Source organism: Poecilia latipinna, unplaced genomic scaffold, assembly GCF_001443285.1.
Source record: "Poecilia latipinna isolate Pla-1442-1.1 unplaced genomic scaffold, P_latipinna-1.0 Scaffold689, whole genome shotgun sequence".
In the NCBI taxonomy this organism is placed as follows: Eukaryota; Metazoa; Chordata; class Actinopteri; order Cyprinodontiformes; family Poeciliidae; genus Poecilia; species Poecilia latipinna.
This window is the reverse complement of record NW_015113305.1, coordinates 291,460-315,430: the sequence shown is the minus strand read 5'-3', so window position 1 is coordinate 315,430 and position 23,971 is coordinate 291,460. Positions and strand designations below refer to the sequence as shown.

Below are 23,971 nucleotides of genomic sequence, written 5' to 3'. Positions count from 1 at the left end.
TGGCCCTTTGGTGGTTTTTTTTTCCCTGGCCTTTTTTGGTGGGTTTTTTTTTTTTTTTTTTTTTTTTTTTTTTTGGTCATTCTCTTTTCATTTTATGATGTTGGACTGAAAAATGTTTTGTGAAATGTCAAAGACTTGGTTACGCTAACTCTGCCTTGTGTTGGCGTAACCAACTCCACAACATTATTCCAAACCTGTCTGTTCATTTTGCTGTTTGTTCACTGGTGTGTTCTAATAAACCTTTTTCACTAACAGCTGTGTTTATACTCTGATTAGCACGGGGGGCTCCTTTTACTAGCTAGTTGTCATGATCGTGGTTCTGTGTATTTATTTTTAGAGTTTTTTTTGTGTTCAGTTCCTTCCTGAGTCTCTGTCTCTGCGTCTTCCCCGTTGATTGTTCCCAGGTGTTTCTCATTCCCTTGATTACCCCGTGTGTATTTAAGTCCACCTCTTGTCGGGTCCTTAGTTTGTCTAATGTCTATTGCTGTCTACACTCTCCAGTGGAACTGCCAAGTCCTGGTTTGTGTTTGCTCGCATGTTAGTCCTGATTAGTCAGTTGCTACTGGCATTTTAGCTGTGCGCTTGTCTCCTGCCGTGCTGCCGGTCTTGGACTGTTTGAGCATCTTTATCATTAAGTTCATCATATTCATCATTTTGCCTGGGTCTCGGCGTCATCTCCTCACCATCAACCAACACACTTCATGACACTAGTTGACTTTTGAAAGCAATTGAATTGGTTTAAGGGATATTTAGTTAAAGGGAGCTCAAAATTGGCATGACACTTTTTTTTATTATTTGCAATAAAACTTTGAAAATAAGTTTTGTTACCCCTCCAATGTTTCAGTTTCCTTACACTTTACAAAAAACTAATGTTGAAATACAGGGAAGTTTGGGGTTGTAATGCGACAAAATGTGGAGAACTTTTTTTTTTATTAACATATGAATTCAAATAAACGCCAATTTACCTAGACAGCAAGATTTGATTGCAGTAAATATACAAGTCACAATATAATGCAGATATTTTAAAATGATATAGTCAAAAGACTCTGTGTCATACCTGCGGCTCATCCCACAGGGCCAAGATTTTCCCAACATCATGGATCAGCCCCACCAGCTGGAACCAGTCTGAGGTGATACGGGGCAATCTGTAAGCTTCGTACTAGTCTACAAGGTGTAATTGTTTTCCGTCAGCTTTAGAAGGTACCTTTGTCTGGATGCTCTTTGCGGATGCCCTCAGCAGTCTGGAAGGCGTGGAAGGAGTTGGGAAAGTCGACGTCTGGATCAGACTCGTCCACCAGCTGGTCCAGACACATGATGGCCTCCATCATTCCCATCCGAGAGTGGTTGCAGTGGGTCCATTGACCGTGCTGCAGAGGGTGCAGTATGACTACCGGTAAGGCTTTTATTTTTATATCTATATCTAGCTTTGTAACTTGCAGGGAAGTTTGAAATAGAAAGCAACTGAATAATTAATTGTTGCTGTTTGCCCCCTGTTTGTTTCACCTTTTGCTGGACGAAGTCCACCGTCTGGTTGGTGTGCATCACACTGTATGTTTTAAAGACTCTGCTGAAGAGACTCCCATCCTGAAAAGAAAGGAAACAGTTCCTCAGTACGGTTCACAACACCGATGCACCATCATCCATTGCAATATCAGGGATTGAAGAGTCTGGATTAAAGAGAAGTTCCTCTTTGACACATTAGGGAATTTTATTAAGTAATGTTGTATTATAAACTAAAACTCCTCATCAATAGAAAATCTCGTTTTGTCAGAAATCAGAAAAGTTTTATGAAAAAGGTAACTTCTTAGATTGTTTTTAAATACTTGGGTAAATTTCCTGAACGAATGGACATTTTTATGTTTGTACTTCACAACAAGATAATATTCAACAGGAGGTTTAAGAAAATTAAACAATTCCACAATGATGTATAAACCTTACCAGTAGCTGACAGTTTCAAACCATATTTATATGGTTCAATGCGTTTCTCCTATTTTTTAACTTATTGCTAAATCATTCTTTAATTTAGGTCCCATAATTTAAACACATACGAATTTCACATCGGTTCTCTCTGGTCATCTATAAAAGGCAAACTTTTAATCTGCACTGTTTGTGTCTGTTTCATTGAACGTCTGTTGCAGATTTTCAGTTTAAATAAATTTGAATGCTTTGGCACCAACAAAAAGATTATTTGTTGCTCAATTGTAGAACGGGACATACTGCAAACTTTGTTTTTGAAATATAAAAAGCTTCCTCGGCACTTTCTTATTTTTGTAATACTTTCCATATCTTAGATTAAATTTAAAGATAATCTTCAAAAGGGTCTTTGATTCCATAATATATTTTCTCACTTCTTCATGAAAAAAAAAAAGAAATGCAAGTTGGATTTTTGGTTTTGAACAAAAATTTGTATTACAGCATTCTCAACTGGATCTACTTCAACATTATTCTGTGTTTCAAAGAACCTAATGTATTTACTTTCTATGCACAGCCAATGATCCAAATATATTACTACATAGCAAGAAATGTAATATTTTTTAATGAATGTGGTATTAAACATTTGTCCATGCGACCTTACAATTATAAACCAGTGGATGGATACATAGTCGTTATTAGCTAAAGAAAAGCTCAGACTCACCACAAAGTTTCTGTATTCTTCTTTCTCCTTGGAGTTTTCTAAGTTTGGCCGATATGCCAGAGACGGATCAGGTCCCTACATGTAAAATAACAAATAGATCATTTTTTTTAGCCCATAACTATTCCAGATGGTGTTTGTAGATACATAAAAAAATAATACTTACAATGTTGACCACCCTCATGACTGATGGATGAGCAGTAATCACAGCGGATGTGTTCAGGTGTGCTGGTCCTCTGGAGACTTGCCTTCTCGCTCATATATATCCTCCTGGTTCCGACCGCAAAGTGTCTAACCTATCAATTTCTTTATAAAACCTGCATGAAGTGTACACCCATGTCCAGTCACAATTTAACCAACCCTTACCTCACGGGGTACCTTGTGTGTTGAACGTTGGCCTTGTTTGTGTGTGTTCAACACAGCGTCCGTAACAAGAAGTTTTTTTTTTTTTTTTTTAGAGGAATCAGCAGAGTACATGTTTGGACAGATGTGGAATGAATCAGCAATTTTTGGATGTGCATATTAGTTGTATTGATATACTTGTTTTGATTCTTCTTTTGAATCAGTTGAGTAGAGTCTGCTTATCAGAATCTGCTCAGTCTGAAGTCAAATAATAAAAAAAAAAAAAATTGACTGAGGTGACACAAGGACCTCTTTTTTTTCTAAAGGTGTTTAATTTCTGGGTATCGACCCAGTTACGCACAGAGAGAGCCCTGACGACATTTCTCTGTATTGGAGGTCCTCGTTACCTTGGTCAGCTGTTTTAAACGCGATATGCACAGAGATAACGTGGACTGAATAGTTCAAACAGGAGGTACTGTGTTTAAACACTGTGTTGTCTGCTCCTTACAGTCAAGGACCGCAAACATCCTTTTTGGCTCCAGTCCAGCTCCAGTTTCCAGCAGCTCAGACGCTACAACAAAAAAATGCTTAAGCAGGTGTGAGGAACGTTGTCATGGTAAAATTGATGTAATCTACATGGAAACACCTGCTGGTGCTCTTCTCCTTTGTTCGGGGGTCAGATCAGATGTGCGTACAGCAAATATTTGAAGTTTCCATGAATTTTGTGTTTTACCTGCTCCAGATAAAAATGTTCTGTTTATGGGGGTCATAGTGAGCTGGAGCCTTTCATTGCAGACACAGAGAGGGTGCATTGAGGACAGGTCACCACTCCAACACAGGGCCAACACACACACACACACACACACACGCACAAATTCACACAGGCACTCTCACCCATTCATACTCTAGACCCAGAGAGAAGAACTTATATATGCAGACAGATAGACATGCAAAGTCTCTGTGAGGTGACAGAATTCTTTACTTTATTGTCTTGCAAATAAAAAATAATTTATTCAAAATTTTCCATTTTTGCTCTGATTGTGTGTTAATATTTGTTGCTATCCTGAAGGGTCTTTTGTAACCTCTAACAGGTTTTCTTCTAGGACTGCTCTGTTGGACATCAACAGTGACCAACTTTTCTGTTGGTCAGAGACGATATTAATGCTGAAAGCTGACACTAGTTAGTCTCTGAAAAGCATCCCCACAGCATCATGCTTCCATCTCTGTGTTTCCTGGGCGGTGTTGTCTCCCGGATGACGTGCAGCAAACGGCATAGGGGAATTATTTATAAATTCTTTAAATAATAAAACACAATACTTCCATACAGACCAGAAGCACGTGTATAATAATTCCCCTGTGCAGCTCCTCCAAAGTTACCAGATCACTCTTGACTGCTTTGCTGATTGACCTCAAGTGGGTCATCACTTTAGGTGAACAGCAATAGGTAGCTCTGGAGTTCTGCCACACTCTTTCTATTTTAGAATGACCGATTGAACAGCTCTGCAAAACCTAACACCGAGCAAAAGTGGCTCTCACAAAAAGGACACTTGAGGAATTAGTTCAGTAGTTTATTGACATAGAAATAAAGACATGCTTTTAAAATTCAAGTCATGCTTACAAAGTGCTTTCATGTTGTTCTATTACAGTTTAGAGCAAAACTGAGTCAGAACTAAAGTGACTGAACTCCTGTACAGAAACAGAAGGGACAAAAAGGGACCTCGATGGCAGTAATCCCATTTAGGCTTATTTTAAAAGCCTGCAAATAACTACTGCAAAAAAGGACTAAATCCCACTCTGTTACAGTTTCCAGTGGATGTGCTTTGATACATCCACTGTCCTCTGTTAGGTCTGAAAGTTAAGACAACCTTCAGTCTCTACTAAGAATCTGCAGACAGATCCTAGATTAGCAGCATGCATTTTAGCTGATTGAGTTGTGAGCGTTGGGAGTGAGGGGTCAGTGTGGCCAGAGGTTGGCCTCGCTGCTTAAGCTGCTTGTTTGCACATGGAGATTAAAGTGCTTTTTGGAGATTAGCACTGAGCTCACTCAAGTTCAGACAGCAGGAACGATATTGATGCTGAAAGCTGACGTTAGGCAGACAGCTAAGTTTGAGAAAATAATCTGCTGACAAAATGTTTGTTAAAAAAACCCCACACGATTGTAGTATTTATATTTGTATATACTTTATGTACTTGATGTATTTATATTTACTCTAAAAGGACATTAAGGCAAGTTTTGTCATCTAATTGATTATAATGTATGCTACGAGTGTTTTCTGTTCCAAATATAGTCAATGATTGTGAACATCTGATAAGTTCTGAGAAATCTGTAGTTATCACAGTTCAATATCATTGGACTACCTCAAGCTTCAAAACAGACAAACTAAATCTATGAATTCATAAAATAGTGAATGATTATTGCTGTTTTATATTTCAGGCGTCACTAAAATTGGAACCATACTTTGTCAATTGAACGTTATGCTGAATTAAAAGATAAGACTCTTAACTCATTGTACAAATGTGCACAAAAGATTTTGTTCGGAAAAAAGTTGACATCTGCAGATCTTTGATTTTGGAGAATATCCTTTCCGTCATTTACATTTTTTTGAGGTAGGATTTCTGCTCTGAAAGCAGAGGTGTTCAATTTGAATAAAATCTCTGTATTATTAGTTTACATTAGTTTATTAAAACTGTTCTTGTTTACTGTGTTTAGACCAAACACCCAAACTTAAGTTAGAGTTTTGTCATTGGACCTCTCTTGCAGGGTGGGGATTTTGGATTTCTGCAAATGCTTAATCCCAAATGACTGATCGGTACCACAAAAAAATCCTGATTGGGACATCTGCATGGACGAGTCTCGACTTGCCATCGCATGCCATGGCTGATTTAGAAACCATAAATCTGTCTCAACTTGTCATGAAAAGCACAATTTATTATAAATCGGAACAATAAACTGTGAGTGCCCCCGGTCTTTGAATCAAGACTGGACACTTCTGGCTGGATCAGGCATTGCCTCTCCAATTTCTCCTTTCTTTAGCTGCTAAATCCTAAAATTACAGGAAGCTGGGGTTTCCTATCTCATCAATGATTTCCTGTCACTTCCCCTCATCATTGAGAAAGAAAAATCACAAAGCATATGTGGCACGCCACCAGTTGGCTCTTTTTCTCTCAGGAACATTTTAAGAATTTACAGATTTAGTCCTTAGGCCATATTCACCCTTTGTTCGTTTGACATCTAACTCTCTCACAGCATTTTTATTTTCTTTATAAATGCTTTAACAGGCACAGATCTAAGGAAATTCCTCAGTGAGTACATTTCTATCAAAAAGTCAATGAAAATTACTGTTACAACTATAAAATAAAACTCTAAATGGATAGTTTTCCATCTGTGGTCCAATGGAAATGAATGATTTGGAAAGGTTGACTGTCCCAGTACGCCTCTGGTTGGAGGTGTGATGCTAGCCATAGCTGTGGGGGCTGCGGGGGTTGATGGGGGAGAAGTCCTCCCTGCCGTTCTGTCCAATTAGCTGGTAGAGTCGGTGGCTCAGGTTCTGCACCTGACAGGTCCCAAGAACGCACCCCACCCTCATCAGATGGCCGTGGCCCCTTGAGCTTCCACTGTTGGCATGACGACGACCCCGTGACCCCCGCTGCCACACCTGTTCCACCGGCAGCGCATTACTGTTTCCACGAAGAAGCATGTCAGACAACTTTGATGATGGGTCTCTGTGCAGTGGGGCCCTCGCAGTGTGTTGTGTGTCTTCCTGTGGGGTTTGATTTCTGCTGGCAGCAGAAAGATCAGACACACCAGGTGGGGAGTTGGGGTAAGACGCTTTATTGATTCTGGGTTCACCTAACCTGAAAAAAGAGGAAATAATACAGAAGACGTTTTATATTTCACTGTACTAAAAATAGAGACAGTACCAACAAAAATAATTCACAATTGAGAATAATATTTTTGACTAAGCTTGCCATAGAATGCTTTCAAATCACATGTCCAGTATGCTGGTCAACTAGGTCTCTAAATTGTTGCTCTAAGACAACATTTATTTCAGACTTCCTCCTTCATTTAGTCAGATTTCCCAAAAACTTGCACCTCACATTCAAGCAGAAGTCTTTGTTGTCACCACTCTCTCCTTGGTTGTACATTGTGTTTTGCGCTGATGCCTGATTTCAGTTCTCCATAAGTGATGCCATTACTCTTCCTAACTTTCTGCTGTAGCATTTTTTGACTTATGTATGCACTGCACATTACCATAAACGTGAAAGACAGCTATGGTTCCCATCATGAGACTGTAAATTTGATCTTTTTCTCCAGGCAGTGAAACATAAAAATAGTGGAGGAAATATCAAAAGGACCTTGACTTGTTTCAGACTTGCCTCGCAGAGTAATCGCTTTGTGATTGTTGTGTTCTTTAAAACCCCTTTCAGTGCCTACACTTTTGATCCTGCAGAGCAGACCTGCTAAGTAATGATCTTTTTTTTTGTTTTTTTTTGTTTCCTTTGTAATTTCTTAGTTGAAATTTCCCTGAGTCTCAAATAAGGGCCAGCAACCCCTGACGTTTGCTCTCCTTGCTGCACCCAACCAGACTGGAGTGGTTCAAACCGACAGACCTGAGAAGCAGCTGACGCTACTGTTTGCTCTGTCATCAACACAGCTTAAAGAAAATATTATTTCGAGTTAATCAACGACAGCATGCAGCTGATGCATCTCAGGGGAGCACAGAGGGAGAGGACAGGGAAGTTACAGCCATGAATAGACGTTATAGACGTTGCAGAGAGGCTCCAACAATGTTCCCCACGTGTGTCTTTAAAGCGCTCATTTTTCCATCTCCATGCTGACTTGCAAAGTTTTTGTCTTCAGTCATCATAATGGCCCCTTTTTTCTTTTGCTTTAGACGTTCAAGAGTTCAAATGCATAAAAGTCATATGACCCTTTAGAGATTATGCAACATCCAGTATACATGAGGAAAAGTAGCAGGTCTCATTGTAATGACAAAGCCAAGTTGATTATCGTTACAAAAGTTATGTGCCTTTGAACCAAGATAGTGGAATTCATGTGTATTGGTAAAATACGCATACAATTCATTTCATTTTAAATATACAGCTCAATTTCACAGCAAGCATTTCAGGAGAGTTTACAAAAATGGAATTTCAACCCAATCACATACGCATTATAATCAGTCCTGGTTTTTAAAGTGCACTAAGCTCAGTTTATCATTAAAATTATTTTAAAATGTTTTCTGAGGAACCCCAGCAGATTGCATCAAGTCATTATAGCAGCATTCATTTCTCCTGGACGAACACGTAGCGACAGTAGACAGTGACTTGGGTTGTAGTAGTGTGTAGCGACAGTGAAAACATAAAATATGCGTGTATCTGGGAAAAACCCATTACTTAATCACCTTGCTTATTTTTTTATTTTGTGGGGGGGGCACTACAATTTTTTTTATTACAAATGAGTAAATGCTTGTTTATCCAATTATTTTTAACCAAATTATTTTTAACAAAATTTAAAAATGATTGCTAATGATTTTTTTTTTGTTTGCTGTGAAAAGTGGGCTAGAAAATGGTTATATGTTATCCAACAACTAATCCATCCATTTTCTTTACACCCTTGTCCCTTGGTGGGGTCAGGAGGGTTACTGGTGCTTATCTCCAGCTATTGTTCTGGGTGAGAAGTGGGGACAGGTTGCCAGTCTGTCACAGGGCAACACAGAGACAAACAACCATGCATACACACACTCACACCTAGGGGCAATTTGGAGAGGCCAAATAACCTGACATGTTTTTGGACTGTGGGAGGAAACCAGAGTACCCGGAGAAAACCCATGCATGCACAGAGAGAACATGCAAACTCCATGCAGAGAGACTGGGGCTGGGAATTGAACCCAGAACCTTCTTGCTGCAAGGCAACAGCTTGACCAACTGCGCCACTGTGCAGCCCCAACAACTAATCCTAACTGGTTTTCTGATCACTCCTCTGGCTGGACACCAGGCCCATCACTGCCAGCACTGTGTGTTTTACTGGTAAAAGCAGTTTTAAATTGTCTTAATGGGTGCTCAATGGATAATACACACCCAATTCCATTTCTTATTAATTGATTACATTGTTAAATTGCATATAAATGTAAAAAATACCCTCGCTTTACACAAACTATGGTATTATTTAAATGTATCAGAAATCTGTATATTTTCTTTCCACCCATCTGAAACACTCATCCACCCAGAGCAATTATGTGGTTAAGCAATCACTTGTCTGTGTATCATGGGAGTTCCATTTGTTCTTTGGAGTTATGTAAGTTAAAATTAAATAAAGTTGGTTCAAATTTGTTATGTGTACAGAGTTATGCATTAGTTGTAAAAGAATAAAGTTAGCCAAAAGAAATGAAAGGTAGTGATTTTACCACAAACAAATGAAAGAAAAATTAGTTTCTGAATGTTCACGACTTTTGAGTTTGTGGGAAACATTGTGTTCTCCTGGATAAGTGAAGCGCTATTAACGTCATGAGTTTGACATCATTACTTTTGATGAACACATCGTCTTGATCCTTTGATCTGTCTACGCACATCATAAGTTCTATTTATTCTTTTTTGTCTAGAAACATTATTTTGTTTGGGGCATAAAACAAACTGAGTTGTCCAGGTGTAAGAAACTTTCTTTGAATGATACAGAACTGGGGTGTTTAGGAGCACTGAAGCTGTTGAACAAAAGGCAAAACAAGCCACACACAAATGTAATAATGCAAGTGTTCATGATTTTAAATGTCCATTTAAGAACTTGCCACTTGGAAAAAAAGGAAGTGGGCATCAGGTGTCTCACCTAGATCTGCAGTGTAACATTACTGGTTAGAACCACAGCAGAAAGTCAATGTGAATGTTGTCAGATTTATACAGGTTTTGAATTACAGTTATTGTCACAATAGCAACCATTCACTACTGTGGGGATTGGATTTAGAACGTAAGACTTTTATGTCCTTCGTTTGTGTCACCAAGCACTTTTCCTGACTTCCTCATCCAGGACTAATCACTGTACAAATCTTCACTTTGTGAATTTAAAACATCAGATGACGACTTTGCTAACACCAGTTTTTCCACCTCAGGTGCATGTGGTGCTATACAAGTTTGGCATTCCAAACATGCGGTAATGTTATAACTCTTTGGTTTTCTAATATGTCCCACATGTAAACAGCACCATGGCAAATGATTAAAATAAAATAAAAACTAAATAAGTTTTAATTTCCTGCTTGACTCTCAGAGCAGCATTTTATTTGGGAAGCATTTATTTGAGACACATCAATCTCAGGAAAGTCAGAAAATGAAATGATTCAGCATATTGTAGTGGAAAAGACTCAAGCCAGTTGCCAATGATTTCTGCAAGTTTAGCACATTGACTTTCATGACACACGCTACATGTAGAAATAGAAACCAAATGAAGCAGATGGGATATATTTGAGACTCCACAGGGCTAAATGATGAAGTTCATGACAACTAGAAAATCACTGAATAAGTTTAGCTTGTTGTAAAGACATATCCTCTTCCCTGTTAAAAATAAAAACATCCACCACTCCACCACTTTGAATTATCAAAAATAATCTTACTTCCTCTCCTCTCTGTGTGCATTTTGCGACAAATTATGTGAACCGGTGAAGAGACGGAGATCAAAATGAGCTTCACCAAAATTTCTCCCATGGTCCAACACAGCAAGAGACTGTCCACAAAACGAGCACACATCAGCATGCTCACACACCTCCCTTCTTCAAGTCCTCGAAACTCTTTTTGCACAGGCAAAACTTTGAGTCTCCATCAGATTCCCGCTGTTTCACAATAAGGTCCTCCTTTTCTCTCTCTCTTTACCAGCTTCTTTGTTCTCTTTTGGCATTTTGGATAAGTGGCAGTGTGATGCAATATCAGCCTGTGTTGAATAACTGTCAAATATTTTTTTTCTCCTCTACACCCAGGGGTTTTGCTGCTAAGGTTAAACTAATTTACTTTGAATTGTCCTGCCTGACTTCCACATTATCTTGCTCTTTGTGGTTATATTGTTGTAGATTCCCTCATTGCTACTGCCAGGGTGAAACTTGGCCCCTCGGTATGTGAATGTATTCTTGCCCCAAATCCCACTAAATCACCCTCACCTCCATCTCAGCCTCCCGCTGCAGAGACGAATAACCTCGTTCTACTGGTGGACCCTTTTCCCACATAAATGAATGCCAAAGAGCACTAATGGACTTCGTTTTTCACCAACTGCTGCTCTAAACTACAATCATGAGTGTCTTACCTTTTCAAGGGGCCATTTTATGTATTTTCCAGGTAGAGAGTACCATTTTCAATCAGAAATCAAGTAACTTTGTCACCTAAATTTCTCATAAAAATGTTGTGCACACATGACCAGAAATTTGACTTCCTAATTTGATGACTTGAAATTGGGTCTCTGTCTCTTTAAGAAGCTGCTACTCTTTCCGACATTCTGCCTTGAGCATGTCATGACAACCATGCTTCTCATTATGTCATTAACAATCGCTCTTAGGAACGTTGGACTGAGAAGTTCGCATGATGAGCTCAGCAGACGCTCATCTCCACCAGGTGTTTGCTAATTGCTGCTGCCGCTAGTCTGATGGTGCTGAGGTCGAGTGAAGCAGGAAAGGGAAGCTCTGTGAGATAACAGCATGTTTACAGACTGCAGCTCCAAAGAGGAGCTTCGTACAAATAGGTGGTGTTTAGCAAGCATTTAGGCACCGCCTTAATGGCTGCCAGGGGAGACTGAAGCATTCATCAATCATGCATGAAAAAAATCAAAGCAACACTCTTTGGGTATATTTTTGACAAAGGAATAATATTAAAGCATGATGTAAAGGTCAAAAAAGACTATTTGACATAATACCTCATTTCATTTGACAAAATGAAAACAAGTGAATTTTTAAATATGTTATCATTTTATTATTATTTTATTGTTATTATTATTACTATTATTAAGCAACACCATTCATCTTATGTTGAATGTCCTGCTTCTTTTGCTGGTGTTAAAAGTACATAGTAATCTTGTTACATAAGATCTGTTCTTTTCCAAAGTCCAATTCCATTATAATTAGCTTTGTGTTGAACACAAAACAAGACTTCAGCAAACAAATAAAAAAAAAGCATGATTTGTGTGTATTTGCTGTTTTTGTGTGAGTGCCAAAACAGTAATCTGAATTGTTCTAAGAGCTTGTGATTGAAGAAAGCAGAGGGTTACCTGTGCCTGTGAACTCTCAGAACCCGGGACTGGATCTCCAGAGGCAGGAGGCTGAGCAGCAAGCACAGCCACACCAGAGGGAGGCCTCTCATGGCAGCAGAGAGGGGCGAACCTTCCTGTAGGAGGCAGATCTCAGTAGAGCCAGGTAGGATCAAAAATTTGATTTTTAAAAAAAAAAATTTTTTTTTATAAATAACAGCTGTAAGCAACAGCTAAGTCAAAGCAAAATTGTAGATTGTAAGTCCTATCTAACAGGCAAAGAGTTCCGGATTGGCTTTAACGAAGGCCAGCATCATCAGGCGTGTCTGCTGCGTCCTCTGAGCACTGACCTGTTTATCTGACGTGAGAAGTCAGTACTTGATTGGAGTGCTCTTTGGGAACAACTGGAGGGTTTCTCATTTATAAATCCACCCTGGAGAAGCAGGAGGAGGAGGAGGGAGGAGGGAAGCTTATTCTCTTTCCTCCTCAACAACCAAAACCTCAAATAACCTAATTAAACTCCCCTTAAAGCTCCAGTCTTCTCATGTGATAGTGGTTAGAGCAGAAAACCGTGTGTTGCATTGTGTGTAAATGTGTAAGCCTGAGTAACAGGACCCCTGAAGATTGCTTAGGGGATCTAAAGTTAGATTTTATGTCATAACTCTTTTGGCGGCATAATGCAACGGGAAGATAATAGTGTGATGGAAAAACTCGTCGGATGTGCTTTAACTAAACTATTCCATTTTAAAGTCAGGGCTACTGCTTATATATCCTTCATATTCTGACAACTAAATGCATGCAAGACCTTTTTTCAAAATCAAACAAAATGAAGAATAAAATAAAAAATATGGACAATGTAACTAAAGTGCTGCAGAAGGATAGAGTTAAAAATGAAAGTCTATTCGTAGAAAGAAAGGCTTAAAATCTTCTGAGGATTGTTGAAAACTGCCTTTTTTTATTGAGATATAACTCAATCTTAATTGTCTTAATTGTTATGAATACATATCTGGAATTAATTCTCTAATAAATAACATGTTGTACCACAAGTGTAAAAAAAAAGTAAGATGTTCGTACACCTTCTTGCCTTTTTACAATGTTTTTTTTTTTTCCGTAGAGGACAGACATTTTGACATTTATAAGGTCAGCAGCAAAAGTTGACATTTAATTTCTGTCCCCAGTGTGCTTCAGAGCAAATAAAATTGAATGAAGTTATTTCAAGCAAATCCATTTCTGAAACCTCTTCATTTAAAACATTTGCAATATTTTAGGAATATTTATATTACTGCTTTGTAACTTTCTCCTGCTGAGCAACGTAAGTCCAGCAGCACTGGGATTTAGTTTGGTAAGACCAGCTCTCAGCTGATGATGTTTTCAGATGATCTGTTTGTAACTCACATGCAACTAAGGAAAACATGCTCTTACACATTAGAACAGCAAAGAAGGTTTTAGCTCTGCATGAACTCATTGTGATGAACAAAGAGTTCAGCTCTGAGGCAACCTGTGATTTTTGTTTTATGAGCTCCAGACATGAAAGGTCTGAAGAGATTCAGAATTAGTAAAGAAGTAAAGAAAGTAAGGGATCTGTAGAGGTACTACGGTAGTCCAAGCATCCACTGCAGTGAAACTGTTTTCAGATTTTTTTTTTTTTTTTTTTTTTTACCAAGAAAGAACTTTTCTTTTCTGTGAAGGAGGACACAGATGAGGACATCAGAGTCTGAGTCTAATTAAAGGACTCTTCTGTGTTTTTGAGGTGGCTTCAGTTCTTAATTAAAGGACTGTGCGGTGAGAGCGCTCCTGTCTGTGACTCAGCAGTTTGCGGTATTAAAGTCTGAGCTCAGTTTGCAGCCTCGACTCAGTCCAGCATGTGCATTAACACATCTTCAACCTGCCTAGAGAACAAGCCTCGGAGTGTGTGTGACTGCAGGTGTGTGCGGTCACACAAACTCCAGGCAGCCCACATGTATCCTCTCTCCCTCTCCGAGTCTTTTGGAGATAAAACACCTTGCAACGATTCAGTTTTCATTACTTGTGTCTGCTCGACAACTCAGACTGAAATCACAGACTGTGCTTTAGATATCTCTGTTCGCTCCATTTTTAATTTAACCTTTTCACTGTTTTTGTCCTGATTTCCTTCTGATGCCTATAATACCAGCAACGTTTTACCCCTAAGATAGGATGAAAAAGAAACTTAATAAATTAAAGCCATGTGGATTTTGCTTAACCCCTGCATCACCACAGCAACTCTGAAAATAATATTTTAATAAATAGACAAAACTATGAACAACTCTGACCACTAGTTGCTGCTAAAGTGCCTCTGATGCGATGATTTTTGTGGACTATAAACCAGCCATAAGCCACCATGTAGGCTGTATTTACAGTTGATGTAATGTGTTGTGTGTTTAAAATCATCATGAATCTTTATGTCATTAATCAATATAATGTGTTACACTTAACCATTTGAGTTACAAGACCGATCGACTTGTGACCAATGGCTAAAAGAAATGCTCTCTATGTCACATCATATTTATATCTCAGAGAAACAGAAAGTCATGTCACTAAAAGTTAACAGAAATTCTGGTTGCTCTGATTGTTGGGGGTACTAATTGTTGTGCATCTGGAAACTTTGTGGAAAAAAAAAATAATTAAAAATGTGATTATTTTTTCTAACTTAAATTGATGGTAGGCCAGCTGCTAAACAAAAATATGACTGCTTGGTTTAATTTATCGGTTTCAGCGATGACTCGTTTTGGAGGTTACAGCTGCATGGTTTTGGTCGCCCCTTAGTGGTAATATAAGGAATTACAAGATGACCAGCTAAAAGATGTGCAAACTCTTGTCTTTTATTGTTAAAAGAGGAATCATGCTGCTCATGTTCACCTTTTTGCAATTTTTTTTAAACTTTCCACGTGTTTGAAAGTGTTGTGATTAAAAAATATATTGCTAGAAAATAAAACTGATGCATTTCTATTGGTAGGATGATCAACTGCAAGAGTTATATGTAAAAACAAACAAACAAAAAACACCATAATTACAACTAAAATTGTCATACTGTTAGAAATGGCTACATTACATTTTTAAAAAGGCTGCGGTAAATTAATTAAAAATACTAAAATTATAATATCCCTGGTAGTAGCTTACAACACTGATGTAATAACATTGTAAAGGGTCGTTTGGAATGAAGTATTAGCTAATACACTTAGTGACCTCTTTAATAGGTATACTTTGTTGTTACTCGTTTTCCCTTTATGACTGATTTACATCTTCATGGTACAAATTCAACAAGGTGCAACAATTATTGAGATTTTTTTTTCCATATTGCACGACAGAATCAAGAAATTGCAGCAGACTTGTCAGCTGCACATTCATAATGTGAAATTTGCATTTCACCGTTCTCCAAATCTACTGGGTTAAGATCTGGTGACTGAGAACCTCAACGGAGTACAGAGAACTTAAGCTTTTCTTTCTTTGATATGATGACAATAATTTGTTTCCAGAAATCACATTTCTTTTATTTTGCATTCTTACAAAGTATTTTTTTTCATAAACTCAATTCATGCAAGGAATCAACATCTTACCTGTGGTAAACAGTTACAGTCTATGAATAGCGATTTACCACAGATAAGATATACAACATAAATGTATTTAACTTTCAGTTATGCTTATAAAGTTTATTTTGCAAGATAACTAAGAAACAACATATTTTTTCAAAATCCTTATTTTTTTAGTGGCACAGACGGGTTAAAAATATGCATGGTGGTCATAAATAATTTCTTTAAGCTCTATCACAAAAGAGAGAAAAAAAATTGTTGAAAAAGTTGGTAAGGGCTTGAAAGATTCCCCCCACTGTGGGGCAATAAAGGAATTTCTATTTTATTTTATGGGATCTTGGTAATGAATCAGGGTTGGATACTGAAATGTCTCAATAAACCTAGGATAAAGTGGTTTGTGCACAGTTACATAAAAGATGGATGGCACCACTTTGCATTGTTTTTATGCTAAAATCCAAAATCTGAAATTAAAGAAACAAAAAGGGAGCAGAAAAAAAAAATCAGGTATCCTCCAGTTTACAACACCAAACTGTTATAAGTCCAGAATTTCACATAAGAATTTCTTTTAATAAAAAGCATTCAGTCGCTCATCATGTCACAATCTTTTCTCACAAATCTTTATACAAAGATTGAGCAAAATCTTAATCTGCAGAGATGAACGTTTATCCACACCTCACTCTTGTGCGGACCTCAAGAATCCTAGTGCAGCAACATCTCCATTTGGCTGGCTAAGATTAACTCTTGAAATAACATTTAAGTTGAATCTTACATGAAAGAAGGTATGGATGACGACAATAAAAAAATGAACAGTTATGCTAAAAAACAACATGCAATATAGATTTAATGATAAAAAAAAATACAATAACTGAATAACTGAGCTCCCAACTGGAAGCATAACTCTCATATCATCTTGGCATTTTACATCTTCCAGACTTGTCTTAAAAAAAAAAAAAAATCTAAGCTATGACATATTGGAGTTCTACAAAGAAGAGTCTGATATTACAGACTGAAACCAATAAATAAGCAACAGTAGGGAAAATTCGAGCGTTTCATCCGTGCCGCTCCAGAGCGGTAATAAGATCCTGCAAAGGCTTCATGTCTTCAGGCTCCAGGAGTGAGTGCTGCTGGCAGAAAAGAGTCAGGTGGGAGAAAAGAGTGTTGAGGTGTGGGTGCAGGTCCAGAGCGAGGACCTCGCTGTAGTGAGACCAGTAAATGTGAGCCAGGGTCCTTAAAAGCAGCAGGAAGACCTTCTGGACCAGGAAGATGAATCCCGTCGGAAACGTTGCACCTGAAGTGAAAAAAAAGAAGCAACGATTTTTAAGTTCCAGCTGGATGAAGACGTGTGGCAGAGCAACATAAAGATATCAGTGCGAGCTACCTGCTTTAGTGGGGAACACGTCTTCGTCAGTCAGAAGCTCTTGAATGTACGACATGGCGTAGTCAAAGTAAAGTGGAGCAGAGCATTTCAGTTTCCTGCCGTGGTCATCGGTCCAAAAGTAGACCCTGGAAAAGGGAACAAAGACCGTCATGAGGAAGTGACATATTGTGTCAGATGGCTCCTTCTTCCCATTGAAATGATGGTAAGCTACACAATATATTGAATCACAGCATCTAAATACTCCATTCAGTTCAGACGACCCCTGTCTGAACTGAAGACCTCTAAATCCAGGCATTATTGGTTTGTTCCCTAGATCACGTTTCAAGTGTTGTTTTTGGACAATTAGACAATTTAATGTTAAATTGATTAAAACACTGGGGGTTGGGTTTGTTGTGATTAAAGTTCATGCTGTAAGAGCTTACAGAACTTTTTGCTGGATACCTTTTTGTAAACCATTTTCTTCTGGTCATTTTATACGCACATGGCTCATTATTCTGTCCCCAGAGAATATTCACAACCACTACAAACAACATGTTGGAGCCGCTAGGCGCTAACATCTTTAACTCTCTGGTATTTAAATAAATCCTGTTCAATCGTAATGCGAACAAGGTAGAATGCTTCACACTTTCTGATTCTTCGAAAGAATCAAACATTCACTTTAAGCAAAAATAGACGTACTATAAAGGGAAGGATATTCCCTTCATCTGTATTGCTACAGTTTAAGATGCATTTCAAAATGTTTTTTTTTTCTTCCTTAATTTGTTACCGTACTTCATAGCTAATTATTTCTACTCTTGTGTTATTTTGCCCTTAAAACCTCTAGAATTGGAACATAAACATCTTTGTATGCGCCTTATCATGCAATTTTCACCTTTAGCCGCCCGACATGGCTGCAGTGTAATGCTCAGCAACTTACATGTTGCCTGGTCCACAGGCGGTTGGGCAGGTGCTGGGAGTGCAGAACTCTGACAGAGCGCTGGAGAACAGGTTTATGTGCTTGAAAAAAGCCACAGCTGAAACACAACAGACATGAATACCAGTAGCCATGTTTTTCCTGGTTTCTATTGTGGAACACAAACATCAGCTGATACTCACTGTTGCTGGCCAGCCACTCTGCTTTGTCCATGCCAGGCGGCAATGATATGAGGGCAAACATATTGGCGTCTGTGATCCTCTGGCAAGCGTTTTGCCGCTGCAGATACGGGCACTCCTCCTGGTTATTGTTGTTGATTCCGCTTGGGAAGACAGCATAAAGTTAATGAAGCGAAGGAACAAAATTAGAAAGGCTGCAGAATGGGGAAATACAGCCCCGTAAAACAACCAATGGGCTTGGTGGATTAATTATTCCTACTGCAGTTTGGAGATAATGCACTCGTCCGTCTTGAGCCTTTTGTTGCTGGCTCAGACATCAGGAAAAACATAAAAAATACTGCAAAAACAGCAATACTTCAGCAGTTAATGCAATAAAGCCAATCAAATCAGGGCTGCGGTAATTACTGCTAATGAGGCCGACTGCTGCAGTGGTCAAGGCTGCAGAGAAAACAAGTGGACGGGGTAAAGCTGTGAGGCTTTGCACCATGCACCACTTCCCAGTTACATGTGTCGAGGATGATATTGGGACATGTTTGGAGTGACTGCAGGGAATGCTTTATGCAAATGCCAACGTATTCTGGAAAGTCAAACATGGCAACGTGATTTGACTATTTAAAACAGGGTGATAGGTTTGAGTGCTCTGTTGAAAGTCAACACTTTTCCCTGAAACATTAGTGGGGAATTTAAGTATTTTAAATAATTTTTATTTTATTTTATTTTTTGACCAATAATAATCCAAAAAGTGTGTCTCAAACTCAGATTGGATGCAGAGCATCTGTAAATTACGATCTGAAGTCATGTCACAGATTAAATGGACTTAAGGCTGAACTTTGACTGAAGCATTCTAATATAAGGACAGGTTTTTGGAATGCATGATTTGTGATTATCTTGCAACCGATTTCCTCACCAGAGGTCTCTTTGCAGTTGCATTACACTCATTTTCAGACGATAAATGAGCAGCGAGATCTCAAAAACAGATGTTTTTCTCAATTTTCCAGGTTTTAGGTATTTTACGTTCATATTGACATAACATTAAAATTCACCACTAAATTGTCAGAGATATTTCTGCAGTGGGCAGGGCTGAAATAAATGTATTTGCCAATTGAAAACAAGTAACAAAGGAAGGGTAGTAAAAAAGGAGATGGGGCATAAGAAAAGAAAGAAATCACAATAGGGAGAGAAGAAACACAAGGTTAGGGAGGAATGAAACAAAGGACAAAAATAAGGATGCAATGAGTGAAATAACAGGAGGACGCACGCAAGGAAGACGGGAAAGAATCACAGGAAAAACCCACAAAAGGATAATAAGGGAAGTAGGATGAAAGAAAATGAGACAGACACATTAAGAATGAAAGGAGGCCCACCACAACAAGACCTACTAAAGGCAACAAGATGGGTAGGAAGAACAATAGGCAGGAAGGATGGAGTATAGTAGGAAGAAAAAAAATATAGAAAAGGAGAGAAACAGAAACTATCTACCAGTAACATTCCTAGACTATATAGGAGCCCTGAATTATGTTTAATTAAGTGACTCCTGTTAGCAATTTATTTAAGTTCAATTTATTTAAAGGTACCAAAGTAATGGTGGCTAAATAAATACAATACCACATTTTCTGATTTTAATTGTAAAAAACAAAAGTGTTTTTAGTCTTTCCTCCACTTCACAATAATACATTGTGTTGGTCTCTTCCATCAAATCCTTCAAAAATATATTGAAGATCTGTGGTTGTAAAGTGACAAAACGTGGGAAAAGTTCAGCTTAAAAACTTTAGTATTGCTAAAGTACAGCGAACAACGCAGCTGCCATGCAGTTTTCAGACGTCCACACACGCAGCAGCTGAAGGTTTACACAGAGTGACCTTGCCTATTCTGATAAGGAAAACACTGTTCTCTGGATGAGGTTTCACTCCTCCCTCCCTCCGGTCCGGTGTAAATATGTGTGAGAGAGGTGGCTGGGGAGAGACAATTTGTTTAATGGTTTGAACAGGAGGTCTTTGTCTAAAAAGATACAAGCACTGGGGTGAACAGCGACAGCGAAGAACGTAAACATCTGCTATGCGCGGCACAGTAGCACAAATCCAAGCCAAACTCCTCTAATGTCCACAGGAACTTCTTATACTAACATCCTGCTCTTCTGCAGCTTCACGGCATTAACTCAATTACCAGCCTCCTGGCAGCGCACACAAGCACAATGAACCCGGAGGCCATTCGTAGCGTTATGTTTGTGTGTAAACAGACTTGCTTTTGGCCATCTGGTCACCTTTCCATCAGCCGTGGGGCTGAAGTTAATGTTCTTCAGCATAGGTGGTAAGCTGGAAAATTAGGAGCAATCATCTTCTCACCAACATGTGTTACTGGTGTAAGAGAAACCCACAATCACTGATGGCATCACACAAATATGTAACACACAAACACGCGCACACACACACAGACATTTAGTTTTTGTCTGGAGGGCATTCCTCTGAACCATGTGTAGTCGGGTTTCTGTAATAGTTTCAGTTTGTTCAACATTTGGATTCATTAGAGAAGTTCAAGACAACAGCAGAAAGAAAGAGAGAAAGAGAGAGAACGCAAGAAATGACATTTATTTAAATGCAAACCAAGAAGAACGTAAGAGGAAATGCAACTTACAGTTTCTCATTGTGGATGTCAGACGGCTGAGGAGTCTTGGTGTCCACCTTTGTAGCCGAGGGGTAACTGTGGCAGCCCCCCATGGCGTAAAGCTAAGAGCAGAGCTGTTTGCTGAGCCAGCCCCACTTTTCCATCCCAAACACACTAACCCACACACTTCTGCACACTGTGGGCAGGATACGTAAAGTCCAGCTCCAACACAAACATACCTCAGTAGCTTTGCAAACAGGCTCACACAGCTCTCACACACACTCCAAATAAATCCCTTCTTCAAGATGTTTCCCAAATTACAGTTGGAGTTCAGGCAAAATGACGCTTTCCAGCTGTCTCTTTCAGTTTTTTTTTTTTTTTTTTGCTCCACTTCTCCAGTGTCAGTGTGTTTATGTCTCCTTTGTCTGGAGTCCCACACCCAGCAGGCTCCTCCTTCTCTCCTCTCTCCGTTCGAAGCAGACAGGCAGGTTTCTCTACAACCCATAAAAGTACAAAACAACTCCGCCTTCCTCCCCTTCCTTCCCTCCCACTCGCTTCACATGAGCGGACGCTTCACAGATGGAACAGCCAGGTACAGATGACAAAACTAATGGTGCAAAAGTTTTGCCAAAAAAAAAAAAAAAAATCTTTGGAAAACTGCGGGAGAGAAGGAGAGGGTAAAGAAGCAGCGGGGGAAGCTGGATGTGGGATTGGTATATTTGCGAGAGTTATGTAGGAATGCGATGACAAGCAGTGGAATGGAGACACACACCCGCGAATGATATCTAGATAAGATTACAAGATGAAAATAGCTAATACGAGACGTGCAGGAGCACAGGAAAGGGGTCTGAAGCACAGCTTGAAATAAATGAGAGGCAGCTTTATGATGGAGATGATATGAGGGTGTAGCACAAATGTGGATGAGACGCAACCTAATCCACCTGAACCTGATGTAAACAAGAACATGGGAGTCCTGTTCTCCACATCCTGGCTTTATTTGTTTTGTGAATGAGACAACAGGCCCCGAGTGGTGAGCGAGACAAACAGACGCTCAAGTTTCTTCCTTTTTTTTTTGACATGTTTATTAGGTTCATATCTGAATGTACAGGCTAAATAGACGACAGGTAACAGACACGATACTCCCAAAGGAAAAGAAAAGAAAAGAAAAACCCCACCAGCATCAGTTCACTCTACAAAAAAAAGGCATTTAAACAACACGGCTGTCTTTGCCAACACTTTCCCCAACATATACACGCACACACACGCACACACACAGATTCAAAAATAAGCTAGAGTGCGAGAAAAACTCTAAAATGGCCTCCAACTATATAATGACTTGCAAAAGTGTTTATATTTCTTGAACTTTTATCATGCTGTAAAAATCCTCCTTTATTATCTTTTCCAACTTGTAAACTGCGAAACGTCAACTATTAGTTGCAAACTCAACAAATGCTGCCTTAAAGAAAGCCACTGTTAAAAGTCTTGCTTCTTGTTTGCTACATGCCATACAGGGCACACAGCAAACATGAGGAGCAAAGTCCTCTGGTCAGAAGAGGAAAAAAAGCTGAACTCATAGGCCAATATGCAAAACCGTGTGATAGAAAACTGTCACTGAACACAACATCACCATCTTAAACTATGGTGGTGGCAGTGTCATGCTGTGCGGATGTTTGCCTTTCTTGGGAACAGAAAAGTTGGTCAAAGGAAATAAGAAGATGGATGAATGTAAATACACTTTTTGGGGGAGATGAAGACTTGAAACGGAGGCAGATGTTTGTCTTCCAACAGGATAACAACTCAAGACATAAAGCAAAAGATCTTTATGTTTAGACCTAAATAAAACTGAGAAACAGTGGCTAGACTTGAAATTTGTTGAGGGGGAAAATGGGCAAGAAATTCAGTCAATAGATTTGCAAAGCTAGAAGAGACATACCCAAAAAAAAAACCAAAAGCTGTAAAGGAAGTGAAAAGTAGTTCTGCAAAGTAAAGATTCAGATGCGCTGAATGTAAATGAACTCCACAATTTTCAGATTTTTCTTAGCTAAAAGAACAGAAAGCATAATTTTCCTTCTGCTTTACATGTATTCAACAAATTCTTCTGTCATGAAATCCAAGTAAAATACACTGTTTGTAAAACGTGCTAATGAAAAAGATCAGTGGGTATGAATACTTTGCAAGGCACTGTTTATACTAGATCATGGATTTAAAGATTTAGATTTTTTTTTAAATTAAATTTTAGGACATGAACCCACGGAGGTAAATGAGGCTAATGTGCAAATTTAATGGCACTCAAAATCGAACCATATCCTACCACATTGCAACATACCCGTTATACTCCAACACATACAAACACTTTGGGTCCGACGTGGTTTTTAACTTTGATTAAAGAAGGTTTGGAATATTCCGACCCTGTACACAGCCATTTGCTTTTAACCCTGACATGACGCAAACCTCAATTTCTGAGAACTTCAAACAGCCCAAACGTCCTGGACAGATGAAAGTGAAAAGTTGTAATTGAAGACGATTCTTCAAATACTTTCTTTTTGACTCAAGTCTATACGCTTCTTCTGCTCTTAACGATACCGTATGACTTTGGCGGGAGGGAGAGGGGAACGGAGAGGGAGGATCAAAAAGAGGCTGCGTTTGATAAATCTAGATGAGTAAGACCACTGCAAGAAAGCAGATATGAGGCTCAGCTATGCCCCTGGAGGGAAGACGGACTTTGGCAGAGAGCAATGAAGGAAAAAACAAAACAAACAAAAAAAAACCTACAGTATCTACATGGTTTGCTTTTTCAAGTCCAACTCCCCCTGCCTCTTTGAGCAGGGAATAACAAGGTGGCACCTCAAGTACAACTCAGGCAAGTCCCTTAAAAAAGCGTTTTTTGTTGTCGTTTTTGTTTTCAAAAAATAAATATAGCAATCACTCAGGAGACATGTATGCAATTAAAGTCAACTCCTACCCTGAGAAAGAGGAAAAACAAAACAAAAACAAAAAAACCTGAATGGATTATTCTGGTTTATAACGACTCAGGTCAAGTTTTTTTAAATTAATTTTATAAAGGTTTTATCAAGCATTGATAAAACAGTTCATCTTAAAAGAACTGTTTTTGAGATAAAAGATTTAGACTAAGACACCCCTAGTTCTCTTGATCGAGGAATCATTTT

At 38.8% G+C, this 23,971-nt stretch overlaps 3 protein-coding genes across 4 annotated transcripts in view; all 3 read right to left on the bottom strand.

Moving 5' to 3' along the window:
* Positions 1 to 2,987, bottom strand: part of miox (myo-inositol oxygenase) — an 8,266-nt gene extending 5,279 nt beyond the window's left edge. Inside the window, exons 1-5 of one of the 2 annotated variants that reach the window (XM_015044740.1) lie at positions 2,799 to 2,987; positions 2,636 to 2,710; positions 1,504 to 1,584; positions 1,205 to 1,367; positions 1,058 to 1,125 (exon numbers count right to left, since the gene is read on the bottom strand). In XM_015044740.1, the coding sequence (XP_014900226.1) occupies positions 1,058 to 1,125; positions 1,205 to 1,367; positions 1,504 to 1,584; positions 2,636 to 2,710; positions 2,799 to 2,816 (405 nt within the window). In that variant the 5' untranslated portion in view covers positions 2,817 to 2,987. The remainder of the gene's footprint in view (positions 1 to 1,057; positions 1,126 to 1,204; positions 1,368 to 1,503; positions 1,585 to 2,635; positions 2,711 to 2,798) is intronic. The other variant, XM_015044741.1, reaches the window with a different exon arrangement.
* A 1,542-nt stretch (positions 2,988 to 4,529) lies between these two features.
* adm2b (adrenomedullin 2b) lies at positions 4,530 to 12,593 on the bottom strand. The gene is made up of 2 exons (XM_015044744.1): positions 12,207 to 12,593; positions 4,530 to 6,829 (listed from the first exon to the last, which is right to left on the bottom strand). Exons 1-2 carry the CDS (start codon positions 12,296 to 12,298, stop codon positions 6,430 to 6,432), a joined length of 492 nt encoding a protein of 163 aa, XP_014900230.1. The 5' UTR covers positions 12,299 to 12,593; the 3' UTR covers positions 4,530 to 6,429.
* A 3,083-nt stretch (positions 12,594 to 15,676) lies between these two features.
* Positions 15,677 to 23,582, bottom strand: LOC106954924 (MOB kinase activator 2). Its single transcript, XM_015044743.1, has 5 exons — positions 20,835 to 23,582; positions 18,207 to 18,346; positions 18,028 to 18,124; positions 17,112 to 17,236; positions 15,677 to 17,021 (listed from the first exon to the last, which is right to left on the bottom strand). The coding sequence occupies exons 1-5, from the start codon at positions 20,915 to 20,917 to the stop codon at positions 16,783 to 16,785; spliced, it is 684 nt and encodes a 227-aa protein (XP_014900229.1). The 5' UTR covers positions 20,918 to 23,582; the 3' UTR covers positions 15,677 to 16,782.
* Positions 23,583 to 23,971: the final 389 nt, after the last annotated feature.

Coding starts and splice junctions, on each gene's coding strand:
- LOC106954924 (XM_015044743.1), bottom strand. CDS start 20,917: ATGGGGGGCTGCCACAGTTACCCCTCGGCTACAAAGGTGGACACCAAG. Junction 18,347..20,834: donor GACATCCACAATGAGAAACT/GTAAGTTGCATT, acceptor TGTCTTCCCAAG/CGGAATCAACAACAATAACC. Junction 17,022..17,111: donor CGTGTTCCCCACTAAAGCAG/GTAGCTCGCACT, acceptor TTTTCACTTCAG/GTGCAACGTTTCCGACGGGA.
- adm2b (XM_015044744.1), bottom strand. CDS start 12,298: ATGAGAGGCCTCCCTCTGGTGTGGCTGTGCTTGCTGCTCAGCCTCCTG. Junction 6,830..12,206: donor CTGAGAGTTCACAGGCACAG/GTAACCCTCTGC, acceptor CTCTTTTTTCAG/GTTAGGTGAACCCAGAATCA.